This window comes from Tyto alba, unplaced genomic scaffold (assembly GCF_018691265.1).
Source record: "Tyto alba isolate M040663 unplaced genomic scaffold, T.alba_DEE_v4.0 Super-Scaffold_11, whole genome shotgun sequence".
Classification (NCBI taxonomy): domain Eukaryota; kingdom Metazoa; phylum Chordata; class Aves; order Strigiformes; family Tytonidae; genus Tyto; species Tyto alba.
The window spans coordinates 2446443-2462291 of NW_024881273.1; the positions used below are offsets into that span (position 1 = coordinate 2446443).

Sequence of the window (15849 nt, forward strand, 5' to 3'; positions counted from 1 at the left end):
AAGTTATCTTCTATTTCCAAGAAGACCCCATATTAGTAGGCACAAGTAGTATGACCTTTTCAGCATCCTTTTATGCTTCAGTGTATTTCCAGCTTCTTCAAAGTTTCTCATTACAAATCTGGTCCTCTCCATCTCCTGTTTGCTGCTGATGATGCTCACGTGAACCTCTGTCCCTGAACCTTCACAAACGGATTTCTGGTGGCACAAGATGATCCCTGTGCCTTGCTCTGCCACAGGGTATGGCAGTTTTGCATCTTGAACCTTAGTAAGAGTTCCTGCAACAGCGTTCAAGCCGAGTGTAGCCACACACCTGACTGGTAAAGACACCTAAAGACGCATGGCTGCGTTACTGTTGACATGGTGCTGTGCTGTCTTAACACTGAATTACAAGTACAAAGATCCCAGAAGTACCACTTAGCAACAGCTGCTCAATCGATGTGAATGTCTAAGGCTTCAAAACTGTTCTTCAGACAAGAATCTAACAATGCAGAACTTGAGCTCTGCCTTACTTGGCTCATCTAATTCAGCTGCAACAGACTCAAAATCATCCATGTTCAAGTCCAAAACACTGAAGTCCTGACACTGCTGGTACAGCCACCCTGCCCTGCAGATGTTACAGCTGGGTTTCTGTACCCCACAGTGGGAAAAACGCTCCCACTGACATTCTGACCAAGATCCACAAAATTCAGTCCCCACCGATTGCTCAGAAATCAGTTAGTAAAAATGGAATAAATCAAACACAGCTTTCAGTAAACTATACCATTAGCCCATTACCTCAAAGGCCTTTTCACACCTAGGTTTTTGCTTAGCTCTTTTGTTTTGATGGGAGTTTGGTGCACAAATGCATCTCAAAACAATGTTCTCAGATCTGGAGAGTGTGGTAGGAAACTTGGAAGCTCTTCCATAAAAGAGAATTATGACTTCCCTGATTGCTGTTGAAAGATGATCTCTTAAAGCCAAGTTCTCCTTGGTGACACACATGGACCCCACAGCTGCCTAGAGGATTCATATCCAAATAAATAAGCATGCAATTTAGCTGTCCTTTTACTGAATCTGTTAATCAAATGTCAGTTTTTTAGCAGCTATTTGTTCGGTTGAATAGCTAATATATTTTCTTGCTACATTTAAGTCAACATATTATCACTGAATTATCATGGTAAAATCTATGATTCAATTCCAAAACAATTACCGATTAACTAATTGCTCAAAACCTAAAAAACTGTAACTGTCAGACTTAAGTGAGAGAGCGAAAAATCCTCATATGTCAGATATGAAGCCCTCTTGATCTGATGGGAGTTGAATGTCGTATTTACCATGTGTGACCAAAAATGTAATTCTCTCCAGATCTGCAATAACATCCCAGCTTTGAGCTCTGACCTAAACATCATATGGTATTAATGATCTTCATGAGACATTAATTATCTTGATAAAGAGAGTATTCTGGTCTCATCAAGATTTTGGATATGCTAGAATACTATCAATGTGCAGGATAAACTCAATTAATAAAACTCATTAATTTCTAAAATGTTACTTATTTGCATTCATTATCCACAGTCCTTGGATGGGTGATCTCTTAAGTCAGATAAAATCTTGTCATTTTAAGAATGTCTCAGATACAGCATGGGTTCCTCAAAGTACGCTTGAAGGAATCTCACTGGAATAACAACAGAGGATGGTGACTGAGTCACTGAAGCTTCTTCACTCAAAGCCTTCAGAAGATTTTACGAGGAAAACCCGAGGCTCGAGCTGGTAAATACCACCATAGCCAAGTGCAGAAGGGCAAGCCAGTGCCGGCTCGGGGCGTCCGAAGGGCCACATGAGCGACAGCGAACATTTGCACAGCTGGACTAAATTTAGCAAAGCTAAGTTTAGCTCCACTAAATTCTCCCTTGCTCAGGCAAGGCCAGGATGAGGCGACATCGTTTCAGTTGTATTGGAGCAACTACATTTTTTCTTTCTCCTGCTCCGCATCCCCCAGCTGCATCCTGTGAGACTCTGGTCTGTCACGACAGTAACAGAGCCCTTCAGTCCTAACTCCCCCGCCCACCCGAGTCCCAGGACCCCACAAATAGCAGAGCCAGGAATAGGCTCTGGGAGCCTGGACTCCAAGTCTGCTTTACTGGACTAAGATGCCCACTGTATATTTAGCACACACAGCACATGCAGTGGCACTGTTATGCTGACTGGGAAGTCTTATAAGGAGAAAGAAGATGATGTTGGGTAACTTTTTTAAAAAAAAAAAAAAAAAAATCAATGAAAAAACCAAGTATATACTGACTGCTAAGTACTCAGCAAGTCAGAAAAAGGCAAGTTTCAGAACTAAATAAGCAGAAAAAGCCAAATGCAGCATTTGAAAAAGCACTGAATTACTGCTGACTCTCCTTACCCCCAGCAGAGCCCAGCTGAGGGGGAGCAGAGCTGAGCAGCCAACTTCAGCACGTCTTAATGCAGGTCGGTCGAGCTAAAGGAGAGCAACAATTGCACCTTCACACAGCCAGCTGCCTCCAAACGAGCCACTTGGGTTTTTTCCACTGCAGATGGCTTTGGCACCTCTCGCTTTTGTCTCCGTCTGGGTGTGCTGCCAGTTCCCTCTCTGAACCTGCCTTCTTCAGCACGGCTCCATCTGCAGCCACGTCAAACCCTGCCACCTTCTCCTCCGAGCCACGCGGCCGCTGCCGCAGCTCGGCGGAGCAGGACCCGTGGCACGCCGTGCCTCGCACAAGTGACAGCCAACAGACCCCAGGCAATGGAAGCCTCTTCCCAGGCACTGTCCCCTGCCTGAGCACCCCACTGCGAGGAGAAGGCAGGTAAGAACCGTGGGGGGCCAGCACAGCCCGGCAATGGCAGCGCTTTGCTTCTCAACTTGCAACAGCAAACGTGGCCGTTCCGGACAGATGTCCCTACAGAACAGACCCGCGGTGGGCTCAAAGCGCAGGGACGAGGCAGTTGCCAACCAGCAGCACCTTCCCAATCCAATGTGCAGAAAATGCCTTGTTTTCCCTCCTCTCCACGACTGGCAGGCCCTTCTCACTCGACATTTCTTGGTCAGGGCTCCTTTCTCAGGACATCAGCCGAGCTTCTCCCTCCTCAGCGTTCCCACACACAGCAGCGCGACGGCTCTTGGCCATCGGCTTCAGTTTTCCTTTCAGCCTTGTACAGACTTCAAGCCGAGCTTTCCCAGTTCCAGCCCACAGGAACCACCACAGGTTTCACTGCTCTTTGCTGAGCTTCCACTAAAGGGCAGCAGCAGTCTTTGCCAAGTCTCGCCAGCACTTTCAGATAAAGCAAGGCTGAAGCGCTCAGGATCACAGGCCGCAGACGGGACCCCCGGGACGTAACGGTAACTGAAGGCAACATTCAAGCACTGAGGAGAAGATGCTCGTGTGGTTTTGTCGCTCAGCTTTCACACTGCCCGACATGGAGAACTGTGTGATCAAGGTGCCTGTGCCAAAGCAGGCGGAGGGCCAGAGGGGCCGGCAGCAGCCGCCCAGCCCACCCCAGCCCAGGCTGCTCCTCTGCCCAGGCACGGGGCACGGCCCAGGCTCAGCCCTCCGGCCCAAGGCAGTACTAACCCTCCGCTTCCACCAGCTGTACCCAAGTTCCCAGCAGATTGTGGTCACTGCCTGCTGCCCACCAGGGATCCTGGGAGATCTGCAAACTCATTTCGGTGCTGACCCCACTCCAAATTTGAAAGAGGCTCTCTGGAGGTACAGGACCAACACATTAACACAATATGCCATTGAGCTCTCACCTCAGTCCTTCCCACTGGAGCTTGTTGATGAATAATTGTCAGTCACAAATCAATGTCCCTTTTGTTTTCTGGCGTTCTTCCTTTCCTCTGCAGGATTTGCAGAGCAGCAATTAACATGTTCTTTTTCCCTGTATGACTCTTCTTTATCCAGCTCACTTAAAAATAAAATTTTCTTCCTCCTTACAAGTGCATGACTTGTGTAATTTCCCTCTCAGTCAACTTTCTACAAGTACTGTTCATATCCCTTCCTCTGCTCTTGTGCGCTGAACAGAATTGGTAAACAACTCTTATATTATGGATGTCACATCTATTTTCCATCTAGCTTCATTTTATCTTTCTTGAGTGAAATGTAATAGAGGCCATATAATTTACAAAACTGTTCTCCTCCTGACCTGCTGCACTTGCTCAATTCTACAGAGAATGAACAGCACTGGAAAATTTATACCTCAGCCCACTTCAGAGTTTATATTTGGGGCTATTTTTCCTAAGACCGTTTTTGTGTTACCTGCTTATATTATAAGAAATGGATCTTTTAACTCATTTCCTTCAAAGAGTGCTAATTTCAGTAAAGGAAAAAAAATCTCCATCTCTCCAGTCTGACTCCTCTTAGACACTGACAGGGCCGTTTTCACCCAGCACTGCCCATCCAAGGAAAGCCTGCAGTCCCATCACTCCGCACAGTACAATCCAAGCATGGATATACTGTTTATCTGTCCAAGTTCAAGCAGGTTACCTTCTCTTCCCACAAACACAAGTATTGACCACCGTATTACCCTAAAAAAAACATTTTCCAGTTCTATATCCAGCCACTGCCATAAGCAATAATACTTTGCCATCCATGATGTAGGGCAAATGATTCCCGAGACATACTGCACTGAACTATCCAACTACAGACTGGTTTGTACGTGTCCTATTCCCTCCCACTAGTACAGACCTAACCACATGCCATAACAGATGTTAAAAAAATTTAAATGCTCACAGATTTGTCTATTTACCCAAACAAGTGAAGCTTCAGTTTTCTAGACAAAGTCCTCAACACTCCCACTGACAACAGTAGGCTATCTTTGTGACCACGTATGTTTTTGTGAACACTGAGTAGGGATTAGCACTTTCTGATATCTGTATGAACATAAACTATGAATTTATGCCCTGATAATACACAGCCTTCAGCAGTTCAGCACCTGTGCCAGCAGCAAGCCCTGCTGCGACAACGGTTACAAGACAAAGAGCTCCTTGCTCTGATTTTGTAGATATGATCCTCCTTGGAAAGATGGGAGTAATTTTCTGCCTATGAAATGCTCTCTGCGTAGCAATTCAGAGCAGAAATGTTTCAGAACAGCGAGAGCCCAAGATGCAAACCCACACCTGGCTCCCCAGTCAGCCCCGTCACGCAGTGGGAATGGCCCCGGGATGGACAGAAAGGCTCCTTACCTCAAAGCAATAGTCTTGTCCCAGGATGCTACTGTGGACTGGCTTGATGACCACTTCTTCCTCCATACTGAGATCCAGAGCCTCGACAGCACTACTGGGACTGAGCAAAGACTCGTGGGAGCGCGATTCTTTCAGCCTCGGCATTAGATGGGATCTAGAGAAAAAAAATGGAACGGTATCAGTGGATGCTTTCCTTCCCAGAGAAATTATTTAGTACATCTGTTAGCAACAACTGTAGAATATCCCTGGGAATTTTCTGCCATGAGATAACCAAGGGCCCAGAATAGCAGGGATTGCTACCTCATCTTTCGAATTTGGTGAGCAGGTTCTATTGCAGGCTGTATGCTCGCTAAAAGCTTCCTTTCCCAACTCTGATGCGGTCAGGACTACGTTATTAGAGGTTTGTAGACTGCAGGTCTCTGCACAGCTGAGAATGTCTTTAAACAGCCATCAGACCTGCCGTGCCAGACCCTGCAGGTGCGTCACGGCGTGAGCGGAGCGGCAAGGCCGGCCAGCCCAGCACCAACTACCCGCGCTCATCGGTACCGGGGCCGAGCTCCGGGGGGGCCAAATGCCCACCTCTATCACGGCCACAGCCAGGGTCTGGATCCACACTCTGTACCCGATAACCCCGGGGCTCGTGTCCTCTCTCCAATTGTCACACACATCCCCAGGGCAGGGACAGTGTGGAAAATAAGGCCGTGATAGCCCAATCGATTGATCTAAATGGTCCGGAGTCCCACTGGCAGCATTTAGCAGCAGGGAGCACACAGACAGCAAGCAGCACACCATTTCTGAGACAGCCAATACAATCAATGGTGCTGTAACTCTTAAAGCAAAACCAGAGAGCTCAAGGGGAAAAAAAAAATAAAAGAGAAAGATAGCTAGGTACTCCCAGGGAAAACACAGCAAAGCCATAAAGTGGCAAGGGAAAAAAATAACTTGAGAGCAAAGGGAGCAGTTGCCTTTTCTATAGCCTGCACCATGTAAAATGTTCAGACGCCAGCCAGCTCACAAAAGCTCTGATCCCAGTAACTCTGACCTTTAAAACCTCTGGCAAGCACTTTAGAGCCTTCCAAAGAGACCCCACGTCCCTCTGTCTACAAAGAGAGTGTGATGCCTTCTACAAAGGCATGGAAGGAGAGAAATAAGGGGAGTTTGAGATATTCTCAGAATGGTATTTTATAAGCAAAACAACAATTCTCTCAGTATACCCTCAGATTGCTTTGTTCGTGTTGAGTTTTGTCATTCTCTAGAATGAAGCTGACCAAAACACAGAGAAGTGTCAATAGTGCATGCAAAATTCATAGCTTCCAGTGAATCACATGCTAAACTGAATCCAGAAAACAGCCAAAGGAGATTCTAAGATAAACAGCAGCGGAAGATAAACAGGTTCTTCTCTAGATGTGTCATTAAGATTCATGCCATGGATGAACGCCCAGGTGATAACGGGTCAGCCCACAGCTGGGTTCTCCAGCTGAGCACGCTAAGTAAATGGCTCCAAGGGCTACGGGCCACCCAGCCTGGCCAGTGGCACAGGAGGGCACCCAGGGCAGGGCACCCAGTAGCCCAGGGAGGGACGGACACGCAGCAGCGCAGCCTCCAGACACCAACCTGCGCCGACCCAACCTGGCAGCCAGGACCAGCCGTGGGGGCACCTCTTAAGGCACCTGCAGAAAGACAGACTACACCACCACAATCTTTTCTTAGGGGACAGCCACCAGCCCTCAGATGTTAAAAGCCCCAGGTGAGCTCAGCCCTGTGCTGGATCAGAAGTGGTGGCTCTGTAGCAAAAGGCTATCCCATTAGCTATCCCATATCTCTATCCCATTAGCGATTCTCTAAACTGCCCACTCACCCCATATCTCTATGGTGAATAAATTGATCTTTAGGAACTGAGCAGAGTCATTTCCCAGTACTTTGTGGCAATTTTACACTATTTTCACAGAAAAGGGTCCATATCCGTTTCCTCTGAATGATACTGTAAATTAACTCTAATACAGGCCGACAGATCAAGTTACCTCTGGAGGTTGAGTGCAGAACTAATACCCAGCAGCTCAAGAATTGACAATACAGACTGCTCACCAAGCCCCGATAAGCCCAGAATCAAGGCATTTATAGTAAATCTTATTTCTGTATTTTACAGATGAAATTAGAAAAGGTAAGTAACCAAGCTGAGACTTGCATTCTTGTGTGGACAAATATAGATATTGATAATCTGAACCCACAACTCGGGAACTACATCCTGTAATGCACGCAAGTACAAGACCGAGCTGGACTGCTTCGTGCCGGCCTAAGAATTTTTGTTAAAGTTAAAACAAAACAAGTCTATTTTTCATTTAAAACTACTGCAGCTGCAAGGCCACGGGTGGGAATGCAGATGTGCAATATGAAGAATTACCAAGGGAGAGTTTCTCAGGACATACTATGTTCTCACCAGATTCAGCAAATGCATATTTATATCCCTCCATACTCTGCCGTATGCCTCTGGGAATCCTAAAATTAACGGGATTTTTCTTAGGCAGGAGGTTATTTGTCAGGTTCTTGCCTCAGCAGGACCTGCTCCCATGATGTCTTTTACTCCTGAGCTGCTGATCAGATCCAAGCCAGGTCAGTAACAGAAACATTTTTCACCAGATGCTGCTCTGTACGGAGGCGGCGCCGCAGGTCTCAAACCAGCCCTAAAAGGCCCAGCATCTGTCTGTGTATCAAGAGCTAAGTGGGGAGATGTCATTAATTAGAGACTCTCGTTTGAAATCTCAGCGGAAGGGATGGGAGATCTCTCTGCCAGAGGCAGTGCTGGCAGAGCAGGATGAACACTGCCTGGGCAGAGCCTCCTCCCAGGGCGAGCGGCCCCATCCTTCCCCAGCACCCAGAGCTGGCCCCCACGCTACGGCGCTTAACCCACAGCAGCCCGGCACAGCCCGGGGGGGTCCTGCAAACACCCCGGAGTGCAAGAAGGGTTACAGGCCACCAGTCTTCAAGGGACACACCGTCCTTTCATTTTAATACCCTGCTCTAGACGACAGAGCATTTCTCATGTCCTTTGGTAAGTAAAATAACATTTGCAGCAGGAGCCCATTTACTGGAAGATGTTTGCAAGTCTGTTGCAGCTCCCACAGATTTCCCTTTGTATTAACAGTAGGAAAAAGGTCCTGCTAACCTGCTTCCTTGACTCAGAGGGTGAGGGTCTTCTTACTGGAAGAATTCAGTGTTCCCTGTTTGGGCAGGGAGAACACAAGCCTGCTGCACGCGTGTGACTGAAGCCCTTGGAGCAGGAGGGCTCCGTCTGTGCTGCGTTGGGCCACAACAGACCTGGAGGTCTTCATCCGAAGACAATTTACTGGGCAAGGGCTGCCGAGTGCTAAAAAACACCCCAACAAATCCACTCACCAATGAAGAAAGGCAGAAATATTAAGCACTCAATGTGACGACGGCTGGACTCAGCCAGGGACGGGGCACCAGGCACTGGTGTGCCGCAGCTGCCGGGGACACCCATCTCAGTTCCCTCCAGCTGAGCCCCGAGATTGACCACCCGTGGCCCAGCTTTCCTTCCAGGGAGGCAGGCACGTTTCTATCAGGAGACCCGACCAACCTGATGTCCCCAAAGGAGTGTAACGATACATCGCTGCCCCTGGGGCACAGCAGTGAAATGAGCGGGGGGGATTCTCCTCAGCCCTGCCTGCTTCCACCCAGCGTGGGCAGAGAGAGCAGCCATGGCCACAGGGAGACCAGAGCCCCTGTAAACTCATCCTCTTCCTTAGCCATCCAACAGCCCAACAGGCAAACTCACCTGGAACCTCATTTGCTTACTCTGTACGCACACTTCCAAGATGACAGAGGTGCTTTGTTCAAATTCATCTTCCTACCATCGCTTCTCAAAACGCTGCCTGTGGGGCCATCCGATCTCTTGCTGTAATAACTCACAGTGTATCCCAGGTCCCGTCCCAGCTTACATGAGTTGATCAAATTCTGTTGTTACACACCTTTGTTTTAATACAGTGAGAATGGCCAGCTGCCCAGAGACCTCTCGTAGCAGGAAACCCTCTTTCCAAATAGCACATTCGGTTCTTTTTGCCATGGGCCTTATTTTAATCCCCTTCTCCTTGCCTAAAGTTCAGTTGAAATGAAGGGGGTGGAAATCTCATAAAAGACCACATTAGTTCTAAGGAGAAATAACATTCCTGCTACCGGCACTGACCTGGAGAGTCCTACAGTGAGGCAGCCAGTCTCTGGTTATTAAAGAAAGAGGTTTACTGCCCAAGAGCAATGAGAAAGGATTGTTGTTCTAAATAATGAAAGTCATAAAACATTACCATGTGAAGGGATGCTATCCCCCTCCGCCTGCTTCCTTCAGAGGCAGACAGAATTAGGGACGTCAAGTACTGTCAGGCTGTGACAGCAACATCTAATCTGAGTAGGACCTTGTGGACTGCAGCGAAGACTTTGTGGACACAGAAAAACAAGCAGAGGGCCAATCCATGCTCTCCTCACCAAACTTCAGGGCTGGATTTTGAGCCACGGAGGCAGCAACCATCCGTCTGCAGCAGCGGCACCGCGCAGGCAGCAGCTCCGCAGAAGGAATGGAGGGACAGCCCAGGAGTCCAGGCTCAATGTTCTTTCAAGAACAAAGATACTCTGCCCAGGCTATAAGGAAGGAAAAAAATGTAGGGCCTGTCTACACAGAATTATTCTGGAATAGATCTTGTATGTTTAAACTCATACACTCTTATTCCAGAATTGCTTTCTTGTGAAGACAAGCCCTCAAAGGGGCAACCCCATCAGTTTTCATTTCAGAGCCTCACCTGCCTGAAACCACTCAGTTGCTGCTTCTGTGGTTTCACGATGAAAACTTTCCCAATATTTTTGAGACAGAAACAAAGAGGAAACCTGGCTGAGTAGCTGCAGGGGGATGAAGCAGACACAAAATGTAACACTGAAACGTGGGCAAAAAAATAAAGGGCCTTTTTAAAAATCTCCTACTGTTCCACTCAGAGCACAAGCAGATTGGGGAATTCTGAAGCAAGTCCAGGCACTAGGCTGGAGACGTCCCATTAACACCAGCGGGAGAGGCAGCCTTTGCAATGTGAACACCTCCCCACTGGCAGAGGGATCCCATCTCCTGAATTACAGGTTTGACTCTGCGACACGTCTCCTGGTCAGGAAGCATTCCCCACAGACAGCTTTTCAAGGGCTGACGGTTCTTTCCTCTGACCAGCTGGGAAGAGGGTCTTTGGGGCAGTCCTCACCCTCTTACCAGCACACGTCCACTGCCGGGGGTCCTACAGGCGCAAACGCAGCGGAACAGACCGTGAGATCCACGTGCAGCATAGACAGAATTTAAATCTGTCTCCAGCCTGGGGATTAGGTTTTGTTATGACTGAGAACAAAGCGGACAACTCCACCAAATTGATTTGCAACATCAGATGGGAGAAGGATTTGAGCAGTCGCAGATGGGAGTAAATCACACGCCATCCCCCTGCCAGCTTCAGCAGGGGCAGCAAACCCAGGTGCCAGGGAGCTCTGCTGCACGCAGGCTGTCCCACCTGAGGCTCGGAGCCCCGCTGCTCTCTGCAGAGCCCAGACTGGTCCGATGGCTGCATTTCTTCCTGCAGCAGATGCAAACCAGGCTCCCCCGAGTGCTCTCCTTGCCGCCCCGTGCGCCTGTGTGACCCCCCCCGCCTGGTGCTGACGTCCCACTAACCTCCTGACCACTGCTGGGAGTTCTCATCCATTCCTCTCCAATGCCTCATCCTGCTTCAATTTAACAAATAAATACGAAAGCCATGGTATGGGAATAACCAAGAGCAACATCACACGAGAACTTGCACGCTTCCAGAAGATGAGAGGATGTTTTTTTTCCTGTAGGACATCACACGGCTGAAGTCTCAGCACGCAGCATACCCTCCTCCGTGTTCTGCTAACCTGAACTTTCTCCGCAGTTTTCTGAACGCCAGTGGCTGATTTCTGCCCTGGCCGGGCCAGGGTGGGCTGAGGCAGAGGTGGGTGCTCTGCAGCCTTTGGGGCTCTCTGGGCAGCAGGGTGCTGGGAGCACCACTCAGCGCCCTAACGAGGAGAAACTGGTGTCACATGTTACCCTCAGTAACGCAACACCTGCACTGAGCAACACAAAGGACATGTAATTAAACTTATTAATGCCTGCCCTTGTTTTTAGACTCAGTTTTAACTGGCAGCAGAATTAATTACCTTCAAAAGGACTCTGTCAGCTCACACCAGATTCCAATTGTTGTTTTTGCCAGAGCAAACCTGAAGGGTGATTTTAACCCACGACATTCACCTGAGCATGGATATTTGTTTGTTTAACAACATGCCACTGCAAAGTTTGTCAGTGACAACCTGAAAGTCCAGCACAGTGTAACCAGCAAGGGCACCGACTGCATTTGTAACGTGCAAGATGAGAGAAACTGCAAAAGCAAGCAAAATGCATCAAGAGCAAGAAGCAAAAGGTGATCAGAAACATATGTGAGTTCCAGTAATCAAACAAGGGGCTAAGGAACCAAGGAAGTAACTTCTCCCTCTTCCCCAAAAGCAGAATGGCACCACCATCTCACTCTTAATAGAAATCAACACTTTGTATTAAAAAAAAAATTACCCTTTCTTATCACAGAAACAGCATAAATAGGGCCATACCTGTGGACACCTGACGCAAACAGCAGTCGCGGATCCACCGTTCCAATTCAGAGCTTAAACCACAGCACAGCCCTGAGGACCAGTTGCTGCCACAGCACCAGTCTCTGGGGTGAATACGGCCCCAAAACCACCTGGGGAACCTCCAAGGAGGGACAAGCAAGACCAGGACATAGAGCTGCTGTGGTCACTGACCCGGGGCCCCCTGCCACTACTCCGGGGCCCCCGAAACATGGGGTGCTCCCCAGCTGTGTCTGAGACACAGGTTTCCACTGTGGGGACAAAGGTTTTGATATTTTTATCACTGAAATTTGGCTTACTTTAAGTCTGGAAGCAGGATCTGGACAGGAAAGAAAAAACAAGGCAGTATCTCTCCCCTTGGATTAACTACGGGGAAACTGAAGCCGCAAACCCCATCTCCCCCACTACGGCCCTGGCTCCAGAGCCCGGCCAGGGGCGGCTGCCCGAGGCAGCGCCGATGTTTTAACAAATAACGCTGAAAACAAATTCTTCACACACCGAATCAGGACGGAGCGCTGCTAAAAATAACCGCTGGGTGCCGAGCAGCGGGGCCGGGGAGTCACCCGGCGGCGGGTGGCCAAGGGCCGCAGCCGCCTCCCGCGACCCCCCCGGTCCCGGCCCACCCGGGGCTGCGCGGCGGGGGCGCGGAGCTCCGCCAGCCCACGCACGTATGTTACACATGTACAGCCGCACACGCGTTACACATGTACACACCCGCCCCCCACCCCCCCCCCTTCCCCCTCACTCACCCGCAGGGCCCGGCTCCCGCCCCGCTCCGGCTCGGCCATCCCGCCGCCGCCCCCCCCGCCGGTGCCGGTCCCCGCCGGTGCCGGTTCCCCCGCCGGTGCCGGTGCCGGTCCCCGCCGCTCCGCCCCGCCCCGCCCGGGCCGGATTGGCTGCGCTGTAGCTGGGCAGAGCGCCCCGGGCCCGCCGCCCCCGCTCCCCGCCCCGGAGGAGCCGCACCAAGCCCGGGCTCGGCTCCGTTGTTGTGGTGGGGAGGAGGGAGGCGGGGGGGTGCGGGCGGAGACCGCTCTTCCCCCCCCACCCCCAACACCCCCCCGAAAAAACCCCGCCGGGGACCCACCTTACCCGCTGCCCCTCCGCGCAGCCCTGCCCCGCCGAGCCGCTCACTCCTCGCCCAAAGGCCGCCTGTCCCGTGTCCGCTCGCCGCTTTCATTTTGTTGTTGTCATAAACCTCTCCGGGAGCTTGTGCGTTGGGTTTTTTTTGTTGTTGTGTTTTTTTTTTTTGTTTGTTTGTTTTTTGTTTTTTTTTTTTTTTTTTTTTTTTAATTTGCTAACCACCGCGCCAGGGCACTTTTTTTTCCCCGGGGGGTTGCCCGGAGCAGGGAGGGGAGAAGGGAGGCGGCAGCTCGGGTACCCTGAGCTGCAGCCTCACATTCCTTTCCCGTTTTGGAAAGCCGAGTCACTGACCTTTGCAACAGCGCGAGCCACAGCACGGGGCAGCGTCTGCAGCAGCAACCAGCCGCACCTGCGTGAGCCATGATCCGCACCCCGGCACCCCTCGCACCCCCGGCCGGCCCGCCCCCGGGCTCGCCCTCGTTCAGGTGCAAACTGAGGAAAGTCGGTGCCCAGAGCAGCAGGTAAACGTGAGAGAAGGAGGCGAGAGAGCAGAGGCCGGGGGGGGGGGGGGGGGGAAGGCTACCCAGCATGGTCCAACTGTCCTGATTGCCACCATCCTCACCCAGCCCACGCCGACACGTTCCCAGAGCCAGACTGCTGCTGTCATCGTGGCGTATTCAAATGCCTCCATTACTCATCAAGAACAAAGTAGGACTATCTAGTAAATGAAAAACCACCACATGGCACTGTCCCCTGCCTGTTATTTATGGCTGCTTCCTTTTCCACTTTTCAAAGGCTACCGTCCATGTCTGCAGCAAGCCATAAATCCTCCAGCTCATGCAAGGCTGCTCCGGATCAGGGGAGAAATCAGGTACGTGGGCTGCAAACGCTGGTCAGCATTGGAGGGGAAAACCAGAACAAAGGCAAATATCCCTGATTGCAGAGAACGCTCTGGTTTTCCCCACGCCGGCGGGGAAGGCAGCAGGTCTCGGAGTGGGAGACGGGCAGGTCCTATTGGGCACGAGTTTTGCCTCCTCCAGTGACTCGCACGCGGGATCCCAGACGCACCGACCCTCCAGCAGCCCCTCCGTGCGCGGCGCTGACAAACGACAGAATTCGTAGGTGTTCTGACACTAACCCCCTGCACATCCTCTCTTACGTGCCTCTCCTCCTCAGCCACAGAGTGGGCATGACCCTCTCTCATCTCCAGCGGATCCAGAAAATGGGAAGGGCTGGCAGCATTATTGCTGGGCTTGAATAATAAGGAGCACTGTCTGTCACCTAAGACCATCCTTCCAGGGTAAACTGGTCCCCACAGCACCCTGGGGACAACAGCATCAGCTCACCAGCAAAATGCCCCAATCAGTGCATTTCCCACCTCATCTCCTTGGCGGAGCACATGCAGACCCTTTCCCCTTGCAGTCTGCAAGCAGCGCTCTGGATTTAGCACGTTTTGCCTCGTTTTTCCCTCCCCCCCCGCCCCATTTCCCTCACCAGTGGTTTGAAGTTTTCTCACCCTTTGCTGGCAGATGCCGTGCAGAGAGACAAGCTCGCTGTCCTCGGTCTGCTCTTCAGGGCTTCTATAAAGTAGGGCACCAGCATCAACCCAGCGTCAGGTTTTTGATACATTGCTGGAGTAGCCAAAAATAATAACAGGCAGCTTCAGTCAATCTTTTCGTTCTCAAACCTGCAGCAGCAGCAGCAGCAGCAGCGCGAGGGTCCTTTGTGCGGCACAGCAAAAATATGGCGCACGCCAGACTGAAATTCCAGTCAGCAATCCAAAACCATTCCCGCCTGTGAGCCGGGCTCACCCCCAGCTCCCGAGTCTTGGATCCTCGACGGGTCCTCAGCTGAAGACTTGGGTCCTCAACGGGGAGCCCTGGCCTTGCAGGGTCCCCTTTCTCCCAGCCATCAGTGCTTTGCTCTCTGTGTTTCCTTTAGCACCTTATCTCCCTCGCTGCGGTGAAACACCAAGGTCAAGTTACAGTTTTACCAAGCCTTTTATCTTTCTGTCAAGGCACAAAAATGCAAAACCTGAACTTTGGAACGAGGCCTCGCACTTGCGGTGGGTGGAGAGCGGAGCAGACCTAAGGCAGCAGGAGAAGAGAGAATCCAGGTTCTCTCCACAGCCCAGCACTGGAATATTTTCTGTTGCATGTTCAGACACATTATTAGGACAATCTGGAAGGAAGTACCAAACCCAACAAGCATGTGCTTTTGGCCTGCGTTCCATCAGGAAGCCAGATATGCTGGGAACTGTGGCAGTTCCAGCTGACGTAAGGGCCCAGCACAGCTCCACTGCTGCTACCAGATGACAAGGAAGAAGACCAGCAAGACCCAGCGAAAGAGCTCTGTTTGCTGGGAGCTGCCCAGTTGAATTACCCCTGTCCCAAACCTGAAATTCCAGACAGCCGGTCTGTGCAGGACTGGCACACGAGCCAGGCATCAGGAGATGGAGTCACGTGTGAAGTTGGAGTCCCCAGGTGCTCCGGGGTACTGTGCTGCTGCACGTTCGTTCTCCGCACTCTCACCTCTGCCAATGACAAATGTGTTTCCCAAAACGAACGCACTGCCGTGCCCCTGCCCCAGCGACCACGCTGGACTGGGGTTGGTGTCTAAAACATGCAAACTTCTTGGAGCTACAGGTGTGTAATGCACAGATCATTCATTGCCCCCCGCCCCGCTGCCTGTAGCCTCTGGATTGAACATCTCTGAGTAGCTCTGGAGTTACAGAAGCTAAAACTTCACAGACCACGGCCTAGGGAACTGCTCTTTCCCCCTGCCCAGGGAGTGCCAGGCAGTGAAGGAACCGCACTCGGTTGACTCAATATTTAACTACTGCTGCAGTGAGCATTACTACCACCAAAAAGAAGCCTGCATGTCGAAGTCTCAGCTAATTTTATTCCACGCCAGGGTTT

General features: G+C 50.8%; 1 protein-coding gene across 10 annotated transcripts in view; it reads right to left on the reverse strand.

The window, feature by feature from the left end:
* LOC104359916 (DAB2 interacting protein) overlaps positions 1-15849 on the reverse strand; it is a 208363-nt gene that overhangs the window by 41875 nt on the left and 150639 nt on the right. For 7 of the 10 annotated variants that reach the window (XM_042786636.1, XM_033005642.2, XM_042786639.1 and 4 more), the window contains one exon: positions 5183-5336. In XM_042786636.1, the coding sequence (XP_042642570.1) occupies positions 5183-5336 (154 nt within the window). Of the gene's footprint in view, positions 1-5182; positions 5337-12600; positions 12642-12935; positions 13134-15849 lie in introns of those variants that run through there. The other 3 variants (XM_042786641.1, XM_042786643.1, XM_042786640.1) reach the window with 3 other exon arrangements.